This window comes from Schistocerca americana, chromosome 2 (assembly GCF_021461395.2).
Source record: "Schistocerca americana isolate TAMUIC-IGC-003095 chromosome 2, iqSchAmer2.1, whole genome shotgun sequence".
NCBI classification, from domain to species: domain Eukaryota; kingdom Metazoa; phylum Arthropoda; class Insecta; order Orthoptera; family Acrididae; genus Schistocerca; species Schistocerca americana.
Genome location: NC_060120.1, coordinates 1,057,761,093 through 1,057,783,206, shown reverse-complemented (window position 1 = coordinate 1,057,783,206; position 22,114 = coordinate 1,057,761,093). Strand labels below are relative to the sequence as shown.

General features: G+C 45.7%; 1 protein-coding gene across 2 annotated transcripts in view; it reads left to right on the top strand.

The window, feature by feature from the left end:
• Positions 1 to 22,114, top strand: part of LOC124596469 (26S proteasome non-ATPase regulatory subunit 1) — a 357,823-nt gene that overhangs the window by 314,305 nt on the left and 21,404 nt on the right. For both annotated transcript variants that reach the window (XM_047135609.1, XM_047135608.1), the window contains exon 12: positions 17,919 to 18,033. In XM_047135609.1, coding sequence (XP_046991565.1) covers positions 17,919 to 18,033 — 115 coding nt within the window. The remainder of the gene's footprint in view (positions 1 to 17,918; positions 18,034 to 22,114) is intronic.

The window sequence follows — 22,114 nt, the reverse complement described above, 5'->3', positions numbered from 1 at the left end:
ACGGCGACGGAGTAAACTGTTGGACGATGAGGTTTTGTTAAGATTCACAGTGTGACATGTATGTTATTTCTTGATTCGAGAGTTCGTTGAGATGCAAACTCGACGAATAACTGCTTTTGCCACACAAAAATGAACTTGGCCAACGGTAAAGAAATGGCCAGAAAATTATACATTTAAAAAAAACGGTATGACACTAGTCAAGTGGGTCAGTGCACACGACACGAAACTGTTTTCAAATTGTGCGGAGCAGCACGGTTCAAACAGCTATCGTTAAATCCGCTCTACACTGTGTAGAGTGACAGTGTGTGACATTGCCCATGTGCGTAATATTTTATATTAAGTATTACGAATATGTTCTCGCAGTTGCTTGTCTGTGCTCTAGTAGCGACAGTACTTTCTGTCTAGCGACGTAGTAATGACGCCGTATAACGGGCTCAACTACCAGCCGGCTTCAAGACAGGACGGAAGAAGCAGACAAACTGGGCGTCGCTGTTGGGGTGCCTCACGTGAGTGCGCCCGCCTGCTTGCCTGCACCATTAGCAGAGCTGACAACTAAAGTGGCGCCCAGCTGACGTGCTGGCAACTTTATCATTAGCAGGAGTCGTTCAAGTTTCACCGATGCCTTACGTCACCGGCAGCACGCCCCTAGACTGCGAGGTTATATACAGCGTACACACCACATTGTCCTCTCAAAAGAATTCTCTTCTGCCGTGCTGGTCGTCATTGGTAGTGGTACAGTATTTCGATGAGAAACGCTCGTCCGTATCGACCCAAGTTGCCAACGAGAGAAATAGCGGTTTCGATGGCGACGCCTCGATATGCGAGCTCTAATTCTAGCAACAAAATTCAATGAGTCACGTAGTTGTCAGTGCAATTGTCTCCCACCAAAGGAAGAAGGTTAAGATTTTCGTGATGCAAGAGAGACACATCATCATTACTTCAGATTGAAGTTCCATGCGTGCGCGCGTAGCGCGTGCATGCACATTAAAGAGCGCGAGAACCCCCCCCCCCCCCCCCACTTCAATTAATCAATCCGTAGTTTTGTGTACTGTCCTTTAAAATTTTTCTCCAGAGTATACAAATGCGGCGTAACATTTGCTTCCACCTTCAAGGCGTCGTTATCATTTCACTACCCAATGTACAAGCGCAACACTTCACCTAGTGCCGCTTTCGGCGAATGAAGACTCCTACGCCATCTGTTGGTGTTCTGTTAAGTCTGTACATTGTGCTGCCCTCTGCAGCGGATATATTTTAACTGTAACAGTAAAATGGACGTGTGAAAATAAAGGTGTGTGTGAGCAGAAGTTTTACTGTGTCCTTGATTTCACTAGTGTGTAGCAACAGATGTCTCAAATCCTGATAAGAGATCACTAACCTGGAAAGGGTGAGAAGGCACTGACTGAGTCCCCATGCTAGGTATACTAGCTAAGGGGAAATCAGGGAATGGTGAGGTGTCGGTGATTGCCTCTTCACTGGTCCAGAACAGTAACCTTCGACAATGATGATGCTAGTGTGCGCAAAGGCACTGATGGATAAGTAGACTACCAATCGTAGATGAAGTAAGAGTAGTGGCCCAACTTCTCGTGATTCGGAGTGCAACACTCCGGTGTTTAGGCCCAAGAGGCTAATTCTTTGTAGGTGGTAGTAACATTTGCTGTTAAGTAATGAAATGACACAGTTCTGTAATGTATTGGCACGTTGTTTAGAAGTAGTAGATGAAAAAGGACGTATGTGTAGTAGTAATGCAGGACAATCAGAATTGTTAGAAAATGAGCTTAAATTGTAACATCAAATGTTAACAATAAAAGTCCTCATCGTCCTGCCGTAGTCGTTCGCGCAGGCAAAGGCCTTTACTCGACATTCTCTCAAATTGTCCCATGTGGGGAAACCGCGGAGAAGGGTTGGAATAAGAGTATAATTATCAAACGAAGAGAGAAGGTAAAACGAATGGACTGAGTGACTATATACGGGCCGTTGCCTGGGTATGTATTTATTCAGTTAGTCCATCCCATTCTCTTCATCCATCCCTTCCACATCCCAGTCTCTCCCGTCCTGTCCTCCGCTCTGTACATATGCTCCTGCACCCTCTGTCCGTATGATCCTCCCCCCTCTGCTCATATCGTCCTACCCTCTCACTGAGCCCATCTCCTTCTCTCTCGTATCTGTGTCCATGTCCCCCATTCGCCTCTCCGTCTGTCCATTTCTTTCTCACTGCTTCTCTGTTCACTTTGTCAACGCCGCACCAGGAGGAGGTTGCTGGTTCTGGAACACACTCTCAACCCCCTCTGCCACAGTTCAAATGGCTCTGAGCACTATGGGACTTAACAGCTGTGGTCATCAGTCCCCTAGAACTTAGAACTACTTAAACCTAACTAACCTAAGGACATCACACATATCCATGCCCGAGGCAGGATTCGAACCTGCGACCGCAGCAGTCACCTCTGCCACAGTATTTCTTTTCAGACAGTAATATGTGTACCAGGTTGGGTTGAAATCGATCAGGGGCTAAGGAGGAGCTTTTTAGCCGCGGCTCGGCCAGCGTGCACACGTGTCAGATACATTTTACAAAAATTTCACACACATTTCACCTGTATCTCTAGCGAATTTCGTCCTGCAGTTTCGTTTTCACGCAGCTCAATCTCTATTATGTCATATCTTCTGCACAATGTGTCGTAGAATGATATAATTTACTGGTACATTTAATGGTGTATGTGGATACTGACTGCAAAATGTGTCGTGTATACAATTAGTAGTAAGGAAGTAATAAATTAAAATGTCATGCCCGGTGAGGCAGTTTTACTGCATGACCAGCGAAAATGTGGTAAGCAATAAACTTTTTTCCTTTCATAATTTTGTGGGATTGTCAGAGAGAAAAAGTTCCAGGTAAGGTCGAAATTGTGTGTAAATCTTGTTGCTACTAAGTGCTCGCATTCTCAAATACCGAATTAATAAAGTATGCGAATTCGCACGTCGTGAGCCACACTACTTTTCCTCACACCCTTTCATAGGTACGTGGTTCTTACCTCACAGCCATTCTGTCCAGAGAGTAGGTCTAAGTAATGTGTGTTGAAATCAAATCAGTAGTTTAGCAGGAAATGTGCGACATTCATGATAGGTTCATCCAGTTTTAAAATATGTGTGGCTGAAGAAGAAATATGCTCTTCGCTGTTCGGCAGCGAAAATAGTCAATGTGTTCATTTTTGGGAAAATTAATATGATAAAATGAAGTGACTAATTTGTTTTTTGGAAAGCTTGCTGCTCTTAACTTACACTGGCCACAGAACGGCTACGAAACTAGGCAAACTACTTTTTTTCTTTTTGTGAAAAGGCCGTACAACCAAAATCAGACATCGTCCCCATCACGCTAAGAGGAGACGCAGCGAGCTACTGATGTAAAGCGCAGCGAATGGAAGTCACGCGATTGACTTGAATGTGCTGTCGCGCCTGCCTGTGTTGCGTTGGTTTACATCACGACAGAGGTGGCCCACGTTTGTGGCGGAAACACGCCAGGTCTTTACGGGCGGCTCGACGGGAGCAGACAAGCACAGATCAAAGCCTTATCCGCGAGCGACGAGTGCCGGGTGTCGGGCTAGGCTTGCAGCCGGAACGCGGCTATCTGCGTTTGCTCTGCTCTCCACAGGGGCGGTAATCGGTCTCGCTTGGCGCGTCGCGAGGCGAGGATAGCTCCGATAGTGGCTCGTGGATGGCAGCGCCGGCGGCCGTAGCCAGGTGCTGCCGCTCGCTGCCATCCGTGTCGTACGTTTCTTTTCTTGTTCCGGCGTCGATTTCCCACAGAGACGTACTGTGTCAGAGTATTGGTCTGAAGCGTCGAAACTCCTGAAAACATACACATCAAAATCCACCAACCTGCTATCTTAAGCTTTCGCGGTCATATGGCACAACAATCTTTCGGACTACACGCTTTCACTAGGCAGACTGATCGAGCCGAAGTTACTTTCTTTCAGCTGCATCGAAAGACTCTATTTATGTTACTCTTTGGTAAAGTTATTACTGTGAAATCCAACCGCACGTAGGTCGTATAAAGGAGTGCGAAAAAATAGACATAAGATTACGGTAAGGGCACGAACATAGGACGGGATACGGGAAAGTAATCCGTGCGTGTGCTGTAGTTGCTCTAGTTGAGAGTAGAGTTAGCGTAGCGCTGCTCCATCACCACTCCCTACAGTAACAACTAGCGAGTCCTTGCCATAGTTCTAGGTTACACGTAACCGTACCAGCATTATTGGCGCACTTGCTGGTCATCTCTGTTCTCTTTTCGGCGGGGTTAAATTTTCGTGCCCCCGGACGACTATTAAAACTCAGACTGATACACACACATTAAATATAGTCAGAATGGGGACTGTAGCTACTCCTGGTTGAACTCTGTGGCTAAGTGCAAGACTGCGAATGAGTCACAAAACGTGATAGTTTCGATTCCCGGTCACTCCCAGGATTTTAATGTGTCACTTATCAGCTCTTATAGATTTTTGTTACGCCGTGTCACTAATCGTGCGGCCCCTCCCGACGGAGGTTCGAGCCCTCGCTCGGGCATGGGTGTGAGTGTTGCCCTTAACGTTATGTTAGTTTAAGTAGTGTGTAAGTCTAGGGACCGATGACCTCAGCAGTTTGGTGACGTAGGAATTCACACACATTTGAGATTTTTGTTAGGAGATCACTTTAAACTGTAGAAGTTAGTTCGAAAGGTTGGAAGAAAATATACCACCTACAATATGGCCGCCTGGTAAAATAGGACTTGCAGTTAATGACAGATTTACCTTTTAGCTGCAGGACGCGTGTGTGCATTCTAGAGAAACAGGTCTCTCCACGTCTCGGAATTTATAAACGTAAGTGAGCAAGTAGTAGAACAAACAAAGGGTAAATATGGAGAAGGAATTATGAGTTTAGGGGAAAAAAAACTGAAGCTTGCTTTGTCGTAATTACATCAGAGCAAAGAACTTGGAACAGTAGTTTAACGGAACGGGTGGTCTCTCGAGAGGAGATTTTTGGATGAATATCAGCAAAAGTAAAAGGAGGTTAATGCAATGTAAGCGAATTAAATGAGGCGGTGATGATGTAATGAGATTAGGAAATGAGACACCAAAAGTAGTAGATGAGTTTTGCTATTTGGACATTGAAATAACTGATGACGAATGAAGTAGAGGATATAAAGCACAGATTGGATGCAGTACGAAAAGCATTTTTGAAAAAGAAGATTTTTTTTTGACATTTAATATAAATTTAAATGGTCGGAAGTCATTTCTGATTAAGGTATTCACTTGGTGTAGAGGAGGAGGAGGAGATCAGTGTCTAACGTCCAGTCGACAACGAGGTCATTAGAGACCGATGACAAGGTCGGATGAATGGGGGATGGAGCAGGAGAGCGGCTGTGCCCTTTCGAAGGAACCATCCTGGCATTTGCCTTAACGGAAGTCACGGAAAACATAAATCGGGATGGCTGGACGCAGGTTTGAACTGTCGTCCTCCCGAATGCGAGTCCACTTGTGCGAACGACTGCGCTGTCCCGTTCGGTGCGTGGTCTATAGCCCTGTAGGGATAGGAGGCATGGACGATAAGCAGTTCAGATAGGAAGAGAAGTTTCAGAAATGTAGTGATGGAGTAGTGGAAGATTGGATGGTTAGATCGAGTAACTAATGAGGAAACACCGAATCGAATTGGAGCGAAAAGAAATTTATGGCAGAACTTGAGTAAAAGAATGTATCTGTTGACAGAAGTCATCCAGAGGCACCAGATAATCGCCTGTTTAATGGAGGGGATGGGTGGAGGGGGAGGGGGTAAAACTGTAGCGGGAGACCAAAATGTGAATATAGTAAGGAGGCTCAAATAGATGTAGGTTGTAGCAGTTACAGAGATGCAGAGGCTTTCACAGGATAAAGTATGTGGAGGACTGCACGAATGTAGTTTTCCAAGTGAAGACAACAACAACGACAGTAGTGTGGGTGCTGAGGGCAGCGAGCTCTCACCGAAGAAGCCGGGTATGGCGCCGAGCGGCATGACGAGCAGGCAGACGAGCAGGTCGGCGGCGGCGAGCGACAGCAGGAAGTAGTTGGTGGCGTTGTGCAGGCGGCGCTCGAGGCAGACGGCGAGGCAGACGAGCGCGTTGCCCAGGCCGCCGGCTGCCGCCGCGGACGCCGCCGCCAGCCCCCAGCCCCAGCAGCTGCCGCCGCACCCCATCTGTCCGCAGCAGCAGCAGCAGCGCCGCAGCGCCACGCCCGCCGACTGCCGCCGGCCGCCACGCGACACGCCGCGCCGCGCCGCGCCGCGCCCACTCGCTCCCCGCCCGCGGGAGGCGCGCCGCCGCCGACGCTGACGCCGCCTGCCGGTTGCGGGGGACAAACCAAATCAGTTCACTTCCCGCTCCTACCTATGGGGAAAACGAAACTAGTATGAAGCTAGCTCGTGTTTCCAGGCTGTATTAACGCAGGTCCACACTAGACCCAGATGCAACGGAACGGCAGGAGACGTCGCCGTAAGATGGCGTGTTCAGATCGGGCGGAACGCTATTTTGCTTAGCGCACTGGACTCGCGTTCGGGAGGACGACAGTCCAAATCACCGTCCCGCAATCCGGATTTCGTTTTTTTGTGATTTTTTTTCCCTAAATTGCTTAAGGAGAAAGCTGGTAACGTTTCTTTCAAAGAACACGGGCGATATCTTCTCCATCCTTCCTTAATCCGCACACTTAGAGTCCGTGTCCAAAGACCTCGTCGTGGAAACAACGTTAACGTCTGAACGGTATGAGATGCCATCCGTGATACAAATGTTGCAATACTGGTACACTATCAAAATTAACGAACTAACGTTGATAAAGTTAATTAATTAGCAAAGCAAACATCATAACGGACGTTCTAAATTAAGTTTGTATTCTAAACCGCTCAGAAATGAAACAACAGAACTTTCGTGTAAACATTTAAAAATATCGGCTTTTCTTTACCAACGAAAATTGATATAAAACACGTCAAATAGTATTTTTGAGGCAGTACTAGAGCCTGTTATCTTATCCGTTGTGCTTTTCTTCTAACATAGTTGTTTCTAACAGTATTTTTCTCCTTCAATAGACCTGGTGTTTTCAATGTTATAAAAAGGTTATCTAATAAAAACGGCTTCATCAATGTGTAAGTTCTTACTTATGTAAAGTGTAGACTTTTTGTATCTGCAGGTGTGAAACGTAAATAGTTTTTGCCCTTTAAATATATCGCTTTTTTTGTGGAAGAATTCCCCGTGGCGAAAATGTCCAACTCGTCATAGAAAATTTTCAGTATGTCATGTAAACAAAGCAAACTAACAAAATTAAGAATACGCAAAATCGCGACATCCATTACTATAACATCAGCGAGTGTGGGCAAAGTTGTTTAACTTCCGATACTACTAGACGCCGCCGTTCCTCTCATAGTGAGCGTCAAAACTTCCTTTTCGAGAAATCCTTACCTTGACGTTCCGTGCCGTCAAGTGTGAATCGACGTTTAAGGCTACTATGAAATAGTTGACTGTTTACATAACCAGTATCATAGAGCGCCAGTGTAAAATTTTGTGGAATCGCCGTAGAAATTATCGTACGTTAATTATCACGTTATTCCAATACTTATCTTACATTTTTCTTTCTCACTTGTTTTACCCATTCGGATCAACTCCTACCGCTGCTGAGCATTAAATTTCGACGAAAAAATAATGGAAAAGCTCGGTAACATTGGGCGTGCATCCGAGAATTAATTACTCCTGCTCGGAGAATCTTACAAACTACTTTTGAAACCAGTGTGTAAATGACTCAACAGTGTGAAAGCGCCTCAAACTCGTGCAGTCGAGTTGAACGCGCTTGCGCCGCAGGTAACACAGGTGGGGCACAACACGCCAGTTGCAGAAGCCACAGTCCACACGCAGACCCGCTCCAAGATGCTTACCAGTTAGGTGTTTCGCCGATCAGAGCTTCGTATGGTGCCAGGATGTCAGCCATCTGCGTGAAAGGAGAGGATCACACTGTCTCGTGCTCCCACAATATCGAAAGGAATCACTTGCTGACAATATCTGTTAAGTTTTAGCAGTACGTGGAATGCTTTATTTCCTCTCCCGTATACAGTGCGCCGTTATTGTACAGCGCGTGTGATTTCTCCTGTGCGACGAGCGCCTAAATTTGCAATTTCACGGCTCTCGTGAAAATACATCCTCCTACACTTCCGTCTCGGTTCATAATTCTGGAGAGTGCTGAAGAAAGGTCTGCCATCTACGGAAGAATAGCTCTAGACGTGTCACGCGTCTCCTTGTGGCAGGTCTCGGACGTGTTCCCTGCGTACGCCACCACAACCGCCAGCTTTCTGGACCCCGTCCGACCGTTAAGTAGCCTGCCGCCCAGCGCCTTCTTCTCTGTCCTTGACTGGGGCGGTCGAGTACACCACATCGACCGTCATATCCGCCCTTTCTATTCGTGGGATGGCACGGCTTGAACTGGCTTGAACTCTTCCGTGCAAGAGCCGTACTTGGAGTAGATTCGACATTGTGGAAACAGCAGGGCAAGATTATACGGAAGAACCCAGGCGGCAGACAGCAAAGTGGACGCGCACCAGACAGTCGCTCCTGCCGCTCGTGCTCTAGCAGTATAGCGTGAAGTAATTCCCCGTTTATCTTGTGTGTCTAGTTTTGGTTGTGTGTGTCGCGGCGAAACAGCGCAGGACGGACTGCGCTAGCTGTCGCGTGGGCGCGGCGGCGCTGTCCCTGTAAGCAGAGACGGGGCGTCATGTCATGTAGCGTCGCGTTACTGTCGCGGTCCGCCGAGCGCGCCCGTCACGGAGACACAGAGAGAGAGCAACGCGTCAGCCGAGGGGCAGAAATGTTTCGCACTGATACGCGTAACTGTCCACGTATCAGTGAGGCGTCCGTAATTTTCAAACTTGAAATTATAACAAAGCAGCCAGCAGAGAGCAGTAGCTGTACGGCACTACCTTGGGATGCAGGAGGCGCGATTAGATATGAACCTGTTAGGAGATTCATTAGCCTGCAAAATCTGATTTAATGTTGCTCAAATCGTTGTCGTTATCGATTTTGTTTTCACGATATCTAATGTGGACGCACGCCCACAGGCGCGCCCGGATACACTCCGTAGAAAGAGTCTGGTGTTTGTAAAGCATTACCCAGCATCACTAATTCTCGGTATCCCTCTGTGAAACTCGTAAGTTGAAGTCACTCTCTTAGTTGTAAAGCGCGTTCAACGCTGTGTGAAACTGAGTGTTAGTGGTTTCCATAAAACGCCGTGAGCAGGAAAGCTAATAATAGTGTTACACTACACGGGGTTGTTACTAATTGCTGCCTCGACAACACTTTCAAGCGGGTAAACGTGTCGTCTTGTAACCACCTTGCGTCCACGTTGTGTTAGCGGACCGAGCGACTGTAACACACAATTCCCCTCTTTTTCTCGCTCCCTGCCATTCCTCTTTGAAGCTGGCATCACGGTAGACTTCCGTTACTGTTCATTTAGTGACTACACAATTTATAGTGCCAGAAATCCATTTTTACTCCATCTTCAACGAGGGGGAAAAGGACACGATCCGATGGTTCCATTTCTGTAAAGTGTATGCAGGTCGCCCCATCAGATGGGCGGTGTTATAGTGTGTGTCGGAAGCGCGTTATCTGAGCCGACCGTATCGCTGGTCGACATCTGACGAGCCACTCTCAGATAACGGCCCTGTATATTGCTGCCACATGGCAAGTTATTTTGTCTCAGGCTTTCAGTAGCCGGGCGTCTTGCAGTGCATTAATAGAAAAGTCCCTGCAAAGATTTAGCACGACACCTTTCGTGTAGGGAGGCTCGCGTGGTGGCCAGCGACCTCTCTTCCCTACACTTGTTCTGTACATGTACCTCCGTACCAGAATAAACGGTTGCACAGTTACTCTTGTCGCCGTCTCCGCAAACTTCTAGATCTGGCGATTCCGCTTGGAATCACTCCACGTAGATTACAATGAAACGACATTTTGAGTTTTCTGTTTCTCTCGTTGGTTTTACTTGCACAGTGCAAAGTAGCAGTAGATAATAATTTAAAAAATTAAACTTAACGAAACTGTACGTGATGTAGTAGTTAAAAACCAGGAACGACGCTCACTGAACATTTTCGCTATTTAGTTGCGATTAAAAAGCGCTTTTTTTTAGCCGCAATGCGGTAGACATAGAAAGAGTCTAGCAGAGAAGCCCTGTGTGCTGTACTCGTTTTGCTAGTTATTGAGGAAAATGAAATTTGTTATTTTATGCGGAAGACTAGGTTAAATTTGCATCGCACTATTTGGAATGAAAGCTGATGTCCTTATTGACTGGACCTGGAACTTTCCGGTATGGATATTGAAATTTTTGTTTATGTATGCTACAACAGAACAATATGACTAGCATAGGGAAATGTGCGATTGAATAGATATAGCAACTACATGCGCGTCCATTTTCTTAAAGTGTGATTTCAAGTGGGATACAGCCGAAAACTGCCGCTGGAGAGTGCTGCAGTAGCACATCATGACAAGCATATTCCGTACGATGCTCCAGTTCGGTTGAATCGTGCACCGACCACGACGTAAAGCACGTCTGGCACGCTAGACGGTAAGAAACACGTGCAGTGTGAGGGCGGATCGAGCGAAATGGCAGGATTTGAGAGTCAACAAGCTGCACTTCGATGGGTTTAAGCAAAGCTGCTACCCTGGCAAGCCGAAGCAACTCCAAACGCTGCATCGTACTGAGGTGAATTGCCACACAGAGTTAAGCTTGCCGCGCTGTCAGGCTGGCTGTCTGCGCTGCGATTCGTGCCATTCCTCTTCCGAAAGTACACTATGACGCAAGGGATGTTCTTAAATTGTATGTACTCGATAGTGAATGTGTGAGAGCACGAGGGGATGGCTGCGATGTATAGAATGAGAACTTACAATAAAGATTTTATGCTGTATTTTTGCGTTTCAAACAGTCAAATGTTTGTGTGGGACGGTTGTACACCTCCTCCTCCACCACCTCCTCGTCTTCGTCTTATTCGGGAAAAGTAGGGTTCAGATCAGATTTAGGATCCAATGAACGAGTCGACACGAACTGCGACTCTAATGACACGGATTGCGGTGGTGGGTCGCGACGCCGTTGCTGTTGTGGACACCTCGCCTCAGGCTGTTGTTCGTTGGGGCCACAATACCGTGCACACTTCCAGTACCACCGAACACATCTGGAACTCGTTTACTTGACAAGCAGTTTCAGGTGGCTCTTGTCAGCGACTGGCGACACACGCGGCACTTACAGAACGCCCCTGCGAAGCGGTGTCGGCCATTCGCAGTGGTCACTATGAGTTTTAGGACATGATTTGCACCAAGCGTTTTTCTCTTATGGACTGAGCGATACGGAAAACATTTGCATCAGTACTTCAGATTGTATCTTGAAATTAATTCCCTAAGTTTGACTACGCTAGCAAACTTTAAGTTCAGATAGTTTCGTTTCTCGTCTTATACCATAACAGCTTTGATCAGCGTGAAATGCAACGAACCCCATTTCACCGATACCGTTGCAAACCTCGTTTATACTTGCAGATGTACGGCTTGTTTTGAAAAAGGAAATATACTTTTAATTGGCGAGCATTAGGGAACGATTGACAAGAATAGGGGAAAGAAATGCAGTAGAAGAGGAATGGGTAACTTTGAGAGATGAAATGGCCGACCGCGGTGGCCGAGCGGTTTTAGTCGCTTCAGCCTGGAACCGCTCTGTGCGGTCGGAGGTTTGAATCCTGCCTTGGGCATGGATGTGTGTGATGTCCTTACGTTAGTTAGGTTTAAGTAGTTCTAAGTCTAGGGGACTGATGACCTCAGATGTTAAGTCCTACAGTGCTTAGTGCCATTTGAACCATTTGTTAGGACGTTCAAACTGCACAGTTGGCCGCGGGGCATGATAGGAATTTGTATGTACATGCACCTCAATAAAGCTCGCTTTCATTTGGATAGGTTCGTCAGTAGGCACAATTGCAACATTTGGGGGACAGAATCCGCATTTCGCGATCGAGAAGTCTCATCACCATCAACGGATGACCGTGTGGTGTGCAGTATCCAGTCACGGAATAATCGGTGCCATATTCGTTGATGACACGATGACTATCTAATAGTACGTGAAGGTTTAGGAAGATGATTTCGACAAGAAGTCGTTCATGCAAGTCGGAGCGAGACCCCATCGAAGCAGGAGAGAGTTTGATGTCCTATATGAGGATTTTGGGGACCGCATTATGGCTCTCTGGTACCCAGAGGTCACTGGTATGGGCCTCGATTGGCCACCATATTCTCCGTATCTGAACACATGCTACTCCTTTTTGTTAGGCTGTATGAAAGACAAGGTGTACAGCAATAACAACAAAACCATTGCTGAGCTGAAAACAGACCTTCAGGAGGTCATCGACAGCATCAGTGTTCCGACACTTCAGCGGTTCATGCAGAATTTTGCTATTCCTCTGCGCCACATCATCGCCAGTGGGGCAGGCATATGAACCCGTCATAACCTTAATCAGAATGTCTATAGTGACGTTTACATGTTGAATAAAGTGTGTGCACGCCGTAGTTCGTGACTAATTTGCTTTTTTAAAAAATAGTTGTTACCCTGTATGTCGTAATTCTCTATTTCCGTATTGCTTAATCTGTGAAACACCGAATCCATTAAAACAATTTTCAAAGGTAATTAAAGTTCAAAATTATTTTGGAAATAGCTATATTTGTGTAAATAGTCAAAAAGATTCTGTATACAATTGCATAATTGTCCAAAATGATCCTGTAGCTCTCTGAAACTCAAAACTCGAGTAGCAATAACAAAGAATACAAAACATGTTCGAGATATAGCATGAATGAAAATTTATTCGTCGGGACAGAAGTGTTGTACGACTATGTAATTAGTAAACCGCCACAAAAAGTCAGACAGGTACATAACACACACAGCAATACAGTCAAGATACTGGGATGTTTGTCGCACTGTAGAAACAAAGCAGTTTATAATCTCAGACCCTAATTAAAATGAAGGCAAATTTTATTCCTTGGATTCTGGAAACTAAATTGTGGTTAAAAACCGCTCAACGTACGTCCAGCATCATGCAGAAAGTTTGTCACCAGCTACCAATAATTCAGGATAAAAAATAACTACATAATTTCTTTAACTCTCCCAAAACACACAGTGATACTAGAACAATATTACTAAACGTAGGCACACCAAACAAAACAAATGACGCCACACTGATCTGTGAGCACAGACTGTAGTCGAATATATATTGACAGATAAGCTATTCAGAAAACTTAGACACACATGTTATTGTTAGGTACATTATTAACTAAAGGAAGTTCTGCACAAATTGCAATGCAAACATAATTGAAATAAGACTGTGGTTATAAACTTTGTGGAGCACTTGTATCATAATACATTTGGACATCAAAACATAACAAGCGTAATATTTAAAAAAGATGAAATTTACATATAATTATAAGTAACTGAAAAACTGTAAAAGGCAGTTCTACAGTTGTGTTATGTGTAGCAAGACATCAGTTAAAAGTGGTAGAAATTGAACACATGGACGTAAATCATTGTAAGCATAAAGCAGCTAAAGGAGAAGTCGCTATATACAGGGTGTCGCTATAAACTAACGTTACTATTGCTATGAAGCATTTTACACTATTTCAAAACGATACGAATTTAGTTGTCACCTTCAGAATGCTCCCCTCTTCGATCCCTACAACGTCCAAGCGAATCTTCAACTGATGGAATATTGCTGGAAGTCTTGTTCTGTGAGCTCCTTCATGACGCTTGCTACTTTTTCTTTTGATTGCTTCAACGGACTGAAATCTTGTTCCTTTAAATGCAGATTTGATGTTGGGGAAGAGAGAAGTCACATGGTTCTAGGTCAGACGAATAAGGTCGGTAGTCTAACACTGGCATATACTTCGGTAGAAATTTCTTGATCGACAGTGCGTTATGAGCCGGTTCGTTGTCTGGATACAGAACTCATAACTTATTCTTCCACAATTCCGGGTCTTTTTTATTTTCTCGCTAAATTGAGCAAGAACATCAAGGTAGCAATGTTAATTAATAGTTTGGCTTTAAGGAACCCAGTGAAGATACACAGTTATATATATATATATATATATATCTCTTTGAATCTTGATTTCCTCATTCGAGCTTTTTTCGCTCTAGTTGAAGTTGCGCTCTTCAAAAACTGGCTCTAAGCACTGTGGGACTTAACATCTGAGGTCATCAGTCCCCTAGACTTAGAACTACTTAAACCTAACTAACATAAGGACATCACAAACATCCATGCCCGAGGCAGGATTCGAACCTGCGACCGTAGCAGCAGCACGGTTCTAGACTGAAGCGTTGCGCTCTTCCAATGAATTGACCCTTAGTTTAATTAGTTCTCATAAGTGAGAAACCAAGATTCGTAACATGTAATCACTCTTTCAAAGAAATTGGGGTCATTGTCAATGGTGGTCAAAGCATTAGTACAAACATTTTTAGTCCCCCTTAAACATCCAACAACCACCACCACCACAAACATTTTTGCGAGCTTCTTACTGCTCGAACGTGAGAATTTTCGCCACCAGTTTCGCACACCCTTTTCTCATGTTGGATTGGTTATTTGAAATTTCCCTTAAGCATTCTTTGTCAGTTCCTACATTTTCAGCTGTCCATTGAATATCCAATAGACGATCAGATCGAATAAGATTACCTACTTTTTTGATCTTTCCACTTTTTGTGTGTTGATGGACGTGCTTGGCTTGTCATCTTCGACGTGTTCACGACAATCTTGGGAACGCTTGACCACAAAGAAATTACATATATATATATATATATATTCGCGTAGTTGATAAACAATCTTCTTCATACAGTTCTTTTAGTAACAGATAGGTTTCAGTAGCAGTTTTTCGAATTTTCACTGTGAAACTTAACGATAGTTCGTTGCTCTATTATTACAGTTACCATTTTTGAGACGAAAAAAATAATAGCTCGTACACAAGCGAAGGCACGGCCATACTGATTTGTGAGAAGGCATCACGCTTCACATCTATTGGTGGTTCATCTTTGGCGCTTGCGTACTTACATTGTGGCAGCATCGGTCACGTTATTTTATCGCCACACATCGTACATATATATAGAAGGCGTTGCTCTGGCACCCCTTCTTGCATGGCTCCCAAGCGGAGGGTTGTCTTACGCCGACCCACCTGACAACTCCGTGCTCTTACAATCTCAGGCCAAGGGTAAAGCTGTGTATGTGCGCGCGTCCGTGCGTCCCCTCCCCCAGCCCCCCTCCTGGGCCTGTCTTGCCATCCCCTCGATACGGCCCTGTCCTCGTCTTTGCATGTATGGACTCTTCGTGTTAACTAGCATCAAAGTAGTGAATTTTGGCAGGGTATGCAACGCTGTAAATCCCATTAAGCAAAGTATGCTCGTAGTGCCTAGTCGTCTACTTATTACTCACATGGTGAGCACGTAGCTCTTGTTCAGACAACTGTCCACTCGTTAGAATGAAATATGCCCCACTCTTGCGCCACTTGTCGAGAACTGGTGGACGGTTCTATTTCGAAGTTTTCCAAAATGTCCTCGATAAAGCTAAAGAGATTTTCAGATTGCCAGCATTCGTGTTTGACACTTAATAGCCGCGCGGAGTGGCCACGTAGTTTGAGGCGCCATGTCACGGATTCCGCGGCTCCTCCCGCCGGAGGTTCGAGTCCTCCATCGGGTGTGTGCGTGTGCGTGTGTTATTCTTAGCATAATTTAGTTTAAGTAGTGTGTAAGTCTAGGGACCTCAGCACTTTGGTCCCTTAGGAATTCACACATATTTGAACACACTTGAACTAGACAGAAGTGCAAAAAAATTGCTACGCCGTAAAGAAGGCCTACAATACTTACAGTAAATTTCTAAATGCCACACTATACTACTGTATGGAAGAAGTCACTTTTCTCTCCGTACACACCACAGTTTCGTAAAAAAAAATCCAGTCGAAAAATACGGCGTCTGGGTGGGTGTAACTCTTCTGCTTGTCGTAGTCTTCTCTCAGTTGCTGCGAAGATCGAATAATAACATAGTACTTCTGTTGGGAAACCATTCTACATGCAATCTTGCGGTAGCTGTGTCGTTGCCATCAACTTTGCCGTATGCACGCAGCAAGTCAGTCGTTTCATTGCCTGTATAGTGGTAAACACAATCAGCCCAAAAGTTTCGAGACTGGATTAATAAAAAATAAAGTTAGGTTGGTGGTTTTAATACTCCAGGCGTTCTACATAGTCTCTCCCCTCTTGAGTACAAAGCACACAACGTTCATACAAACAAGTAAAATTGTGAGAAAAGTGGCCCTTTGGGATGTTCAACTGGCGCATCACATCTGGTTGAATGTTTCTTATGTCGTCAAGACGTTGACGTTTCGTGTGAATTTCTGGAGTTTGTCGTTTTGTGATAGGTTCATATTGATAACACACACTCGTCACCCGTAATGATTTCTTTCCAGTGTACAACTGTCCGCATTGTGCATTTAAATGAAGTTGCAGCTGGCGTCCGCGCATCATTTTTGTTCGGAAGTCGATGAGTACGGGACAAACTTCGCACACACTTTCCTGTCCCTCAGAACATTGTAGAGATTGTCTTGAAAACTTGACTTACAGATGTTGCTGCATTGTGATTTGTGACACAACAACGGTGACACTATGGCCGCACGTCGATTGCTTAACACTGCCTGTTCACGACTATCTGTTTTCAGTTGTTAGTTCAAGCTGCTGCTGTAGTTACTGCGCTGACGTCGCTTGTACCGTGAATGCAGGCTTTGGATTATACGCCAGGAACAGAACCTAACTTGGAACTTTTTGGACGGACGATATACGTCGTAATTCCGAGAACAACTTCACCGCATTGGTGCACGGCACGGTTACACGGTTATAAGGGCAAAGGGCTCGAAGAAGCAGGGAGCGGTTAGACGCTGATCGTGAATTCACCTTGTGCTGACAGCTAGTTTATTGTAAAAATAAATACGGCACCAAATTGTCTCCGAAGATACGCTGGTAACACCATTCTCAAGTTTGGACGCCTCACACACCTAAACTATGCATTACTGTTTGAAAAGTGACCAGTTTGCCGTGCCGCACTACGTACTATCTGATCGAGATGATGATAATTCAAGTAAATGACCACATTCGGACAACAGTGAAGCTAGATACTGTTGGTTATTATTAAAACTTGAACGAGAAAAGGATACTATCCACGTCTTTACAGAATTCGTAGATTCTGCAGAAAGTCGCTGGGTTTTACACAACTCTAATCACCGACGGTGTGTGACGTTGGCTGCAGACACCTCACTCTATGCGTGAGGCTACTTGAGTTTACCAGCAACCCCCTGCTCCACCCTGTTCCTTAAAGATTATAACTCCCTTGTGTAAAATAGCTTGAAACACCCGTTAATTTACAAATGAGTAAATATTTGTCGTTAAACATGTAATACCTTTGTGGTTGAAGACGCAAAATCTTAATTAATGTTAGTTCTTTTGGTTTCGGTTTATTCAACAATAGCCTAATGAAAAAGTTTAGAAAAGTGTTGAAATTCTGTGAAAAGTTTGTTGATTATACTCTTGGGAATTTGCAGACTGTTAGTTACGCTACCTCGAGACATAAACACGATTTCCAACTTACTGTGTTAAAATTTAATGTGAGATTATAATTCTTAAGGAGTATATTTGGCAACATTTTAAATTCGGTCATTAATTATACGACACACTGAAAATCAAATTTTTCTTGTCCCTGGAAGCTGTGAAATAGGCTAACTGCAACCAGGATTGAGTGTTTGGTAATGTAGAATTGCGTTGAGGAATTGTTGTGGATAAACATTCGGCAGACGACAGTTGAGCGTGATGTGATGTGATGTTAGGCTGAGCAACTTGCGTGGCGTGTTGCAGGACGCCGGAGCAGTGTCCCAGCGTGGTGTCGCTGCTGGCAGAGAGCTACAACCCGCACGTGCGATACGGCGCAGCCATGGCGCTCGGCATCGCCTGCGCCGGTACTGGCCTCAAGGTGAGTCACAAACATGTTTGTCGAAATTTTTCATTACCGTAACTCGAACTGGGTCGTATACCACAGTGGTTCATCATTCCCCCAGCAGTGATGTAGGACAGAGAAAGTGAGGTAAATGGAAGTCTGCTGCAGAGTGCGTTACGAAACGTGGAGCAGGAATGACTTGGCTGTGTGTGAGCACAGCTAGAAACGGGAATTCTGTTCACCAAGCAATTAGACTGTCAAATGTTTAATGAGGTCAGACAGCGAAGACTTCGATGTACAAGACACGAAGAGTAACTAATGCTTCAGAAAATTTCAGCATCGAAGAGGATAGAATTGAGTGAAATGTACTTTATATCAGTGATGTGGTGCATGCCATTGCCAATACAGAACTGTAAGTAGCTAGTCAGATCTTCTGAATTCCACGACATGAAATGTATATTATGTGGGACCAGGACAGCTACAAGGATAGGCTGTAGGAGCTAGTTGTGACTCGGCCTGCTGAGCAGCAGCATGAGTAGCAGTACGTCAGCTGCCGGAACACCCCTGTGGGCAGTTGCCGCAGTCTGGTGGCCCTGCGGTCTGATTTCTAATATACGTCAGCTGCACACAGGCAGCACGAGCTGACCTGCCTGGCCCTAGCTTTTACATTTACTGACCCCTGTTCTGCTATTGCTGCTGCTGTATACACACGTGTGGGTTGTGTTTACTGTAAATGCAGGACACTTAACTCGTCCCGCGGTGTTATCTACACCCGGCTATTGGATGGTTTGACGGAGGACGAAATAACTAATTATCTATCGGATCAGGGCATTACTGCTGTTCATCGAGTTATGAAGAAGGAAGCTGCCAATTTGGTTCCAACTCGCACATTGTTCCTGAATTTCGATCAGTTAACGTTTCCTACCAAGATAGAGGCAGGCTATGAATTCATCTCTGTGTGTCCTTACATTACCAATCCGTTGAGGTGTTATAAATGCCACCAGTTCAATCATACCAGCACATCTTGTAGAAACACAGCCAAACGTGTCACTTGTAGCAGGGATGCACACGAGGGCGCCTGTCCACCTCCTTCACCCCGTTGCATTAATTGTCATGGAGAACATGCTGCTTCTTCTCGTTCTTGTTCCATCTATCAAGACGAGCAGGCTGTTCAGGAGATAAGGGTGAAAGAGAAGGAATCTTTTCCTGTTGCCTGGAAACTGTTGGCGACCCGTAAACCGAATGTCCCTTCATCTGGAAGCTACAGCACTGTGTTAGCCTCTCCCCATCCCACAAAAAACATGACTACGCAAACTTGTGGCTTACAGTTCAGTTATATGATGGCGCCTTCAAGCTGACACTACGTCTCCCACTTCCCGGGCTGTAGATCCTGCTACGCATTCTTCGCCCTCATCGGTGAAGATGGTTGCAATGCCAGCAGTGATCCATCAATTCAAAAAGGTTTATTCCTGAGAAGATTTCTTGCATACCTCGAGTTCGCAGCCATCTGGCTCTTCTGCCAATTGCCAAAAGCCAAAACACTCATCCAAAGGCAAACAGTCTTCCCCCTCTTCGACTCGTGAGTCCTTTTGAACTGACTGACGCTGGGGAAGCTTCGTTGATCTCACTGAGTGGATGGACGAAGATCCTCCACCTGTGGATTCCAGTGGCCGTCCTCTCTCGACGTCTCGCCCTAAGCGGCCGTCGAGGTGAGTGTTTCTTATTCATCCTCTGGTGTTCCTAAATTGTATGGCCCTTTTACAATGGAATATCTGTGGCCTTCAGTCTAACAGGGCTGATGTCCAGCTGCTCCTGCCATTGCGATGTCCGCTTGCAGTCTGTCTTCAAGAAACCAAGCTACATCCTCAAGACCATTTTGCTCTTTCCCATTTTACTTCGCTACAGCTGCACCTTCCCCTTACGGCAGGTATTCCTGTTCATGGTGGGGTCATTTTGTTTCTACAAGATGATGTTTGTCATCATCCTATCCCCTTGCACACCCACCCGCTTGCAGTTGCTGGCCGTGTTTTCCTTCCCGAATTTACCTTTCCTCCTCTGCACCATTATATCCCTTCGTCTTCTGCTGTCACTAGGGCGGACCTGATGCAGCCTGTTTCTCAGCCTCCTCCAACCTTTCTGTTCCTCGGTGACAGCAGTGCCCATCATCCTTTTTGGGCCTCGCCTGTCACCTGCCGGAGAGGTTCTCTTTTGGTGGATCTTCTCAATCATCTTAATCTTGTGTGCCTTAACATCGGCAAAGCCAAGTTTCTCTCTGATTCCACACACACTTATTCCCTCTTAGACCTCTTGATCTGCTCTGCCCAGCTCGCTTGACGTCTTGAGTGGTGTGCTCTCTCCGATACTTACTGAAGTGACCACTTCTCTTGTGTGACTCGCCTGTACAATCATACCCTGCCACAGCGGCCCACACATTGGAAATTTTCTCTTGCTGACTGGAGGCTATATTCCTCCTTGGCAGTCTTTGACGAATGGCTGTTTCCTAGCTGTGATGATCAGGTCGAGCACTTCGTGGACGTTATTCTCTAGGCTGCCGAATCCTCTATTCCTTGTACTGCTACTACTTCTCCCCATCGGGTCCCGGTCCCTTGGTGGACTGTGGAATGCGGCAACGCAATTCGTGCCCGACGACGTGCGCTTCGTGTCTTTCAGCATCATCCTACAGTAACGAACTGCATCTGCTACAACCAACTACGTGCACAGTGCTGTTGCACTATTAAGGAAAGCAAGAAAGCATGCTGGGTTTCCTTCATCAGCTCATTCAACAGATTTACTCCGTCCTCTCTCCTTTGGGGTGGCCTTCCGGCTTTCCGGGATGACTGCCCACTCCTCGATCCTGGTCTGACTGTGGCGGGAAACATCATAGTCAACCCTGTCGATGTTTCCAAGCTTTGGGCCAGTACGAGGTTTCAAGCTCCACCATCGTGCCTTCCTCGGAAACAGGCAGAGGAGGCTCGTGCAATTTCTTTTCTCTATTTGAATCGAGAATGCTACAATACTCCTTTTACTATGAGGGAGCTTGAGCATGCTCTCTCCTCATCCAGGTCTTCTGCTCCTGGGCTCGATACAATCCATGTCCTCGTGCTGCAGAATCTTCCTCCTGTGGGGAAACGCTTTCTCCTCAATACCTACAACCGTATTTGGACTGACGGTGTATTTCCCACGCTTTGGTGTGAAGCTGTTATTGTTCCCCTACCTAAGCCTCGTAAAGATAAATCTCTTCCTTCCAGCTATCGTCCAATTTCCCTTACCAGCAGCATTTGCAAGGTGATGGGACGCATGATCAATGGTCGATTAGTGTGGTGGCTGGAGTCTCACCATCTACTCACTATTGTTCAGTGTGGGTTCCGAAAGTGCCGCTCAGTGGTTGATCATCTCCTCACCCTGTCTACGTTCATCGTGAATAATTTTCTGCAGAAGTGACAAACAGTGGCCATTTTCTTTGATTTGGAAAAAGCCTATGATACCTGTTGGCAGACAAGTATTCTACGTACTCTGCACACATGGAGCCTTCGCGGTCATCTTCCCACTTTCATCAGGAATTTTTAACAAACCGAGTTTTCCGGGTACATGTGGGTTCCTCCTTATACCACACTTTTTCACAGGAGAACAGGGTGCCTCAGGGCTCCGTACTGAGTGTCTTCCTCTTTGCCATAGTCATCAACCCAATTATGAACTGCCTTCCAGATGGCATATCCGGCTCTCTTTTCGTTGATGAATTTGCTATTTATTGCAGCTCCCACTGGACGTGTCTGCTCCAATGCTGCCTTCAGCATTGTCTGGACTGTCTCTGTTTGTGGAGTGTCACAATTGGTTTCTGCTTTTCTGCTACCAAATCCGTTGGCGTCAACTTCTGGCGGTACGAGGCATTTCTTTCATCGTCCTTGCGAATGGGCCAAAATGCTCTCCCGTTCATGGATGCAACGAAGTTCTTAGGGCTTACATTTGATAGGAAACTCAGTTGGTCTCCCCACGTGTCCTACCTGGCTGCACGCTGCACCCGGTCCCTCAATGTCCTTCGTGTATTGAGTGGTACCTCATGGGGAGCTGGTCGGACTGTCCTCCTCTGCTCTATCGATATCTTGTCTGCTCCAAGTTG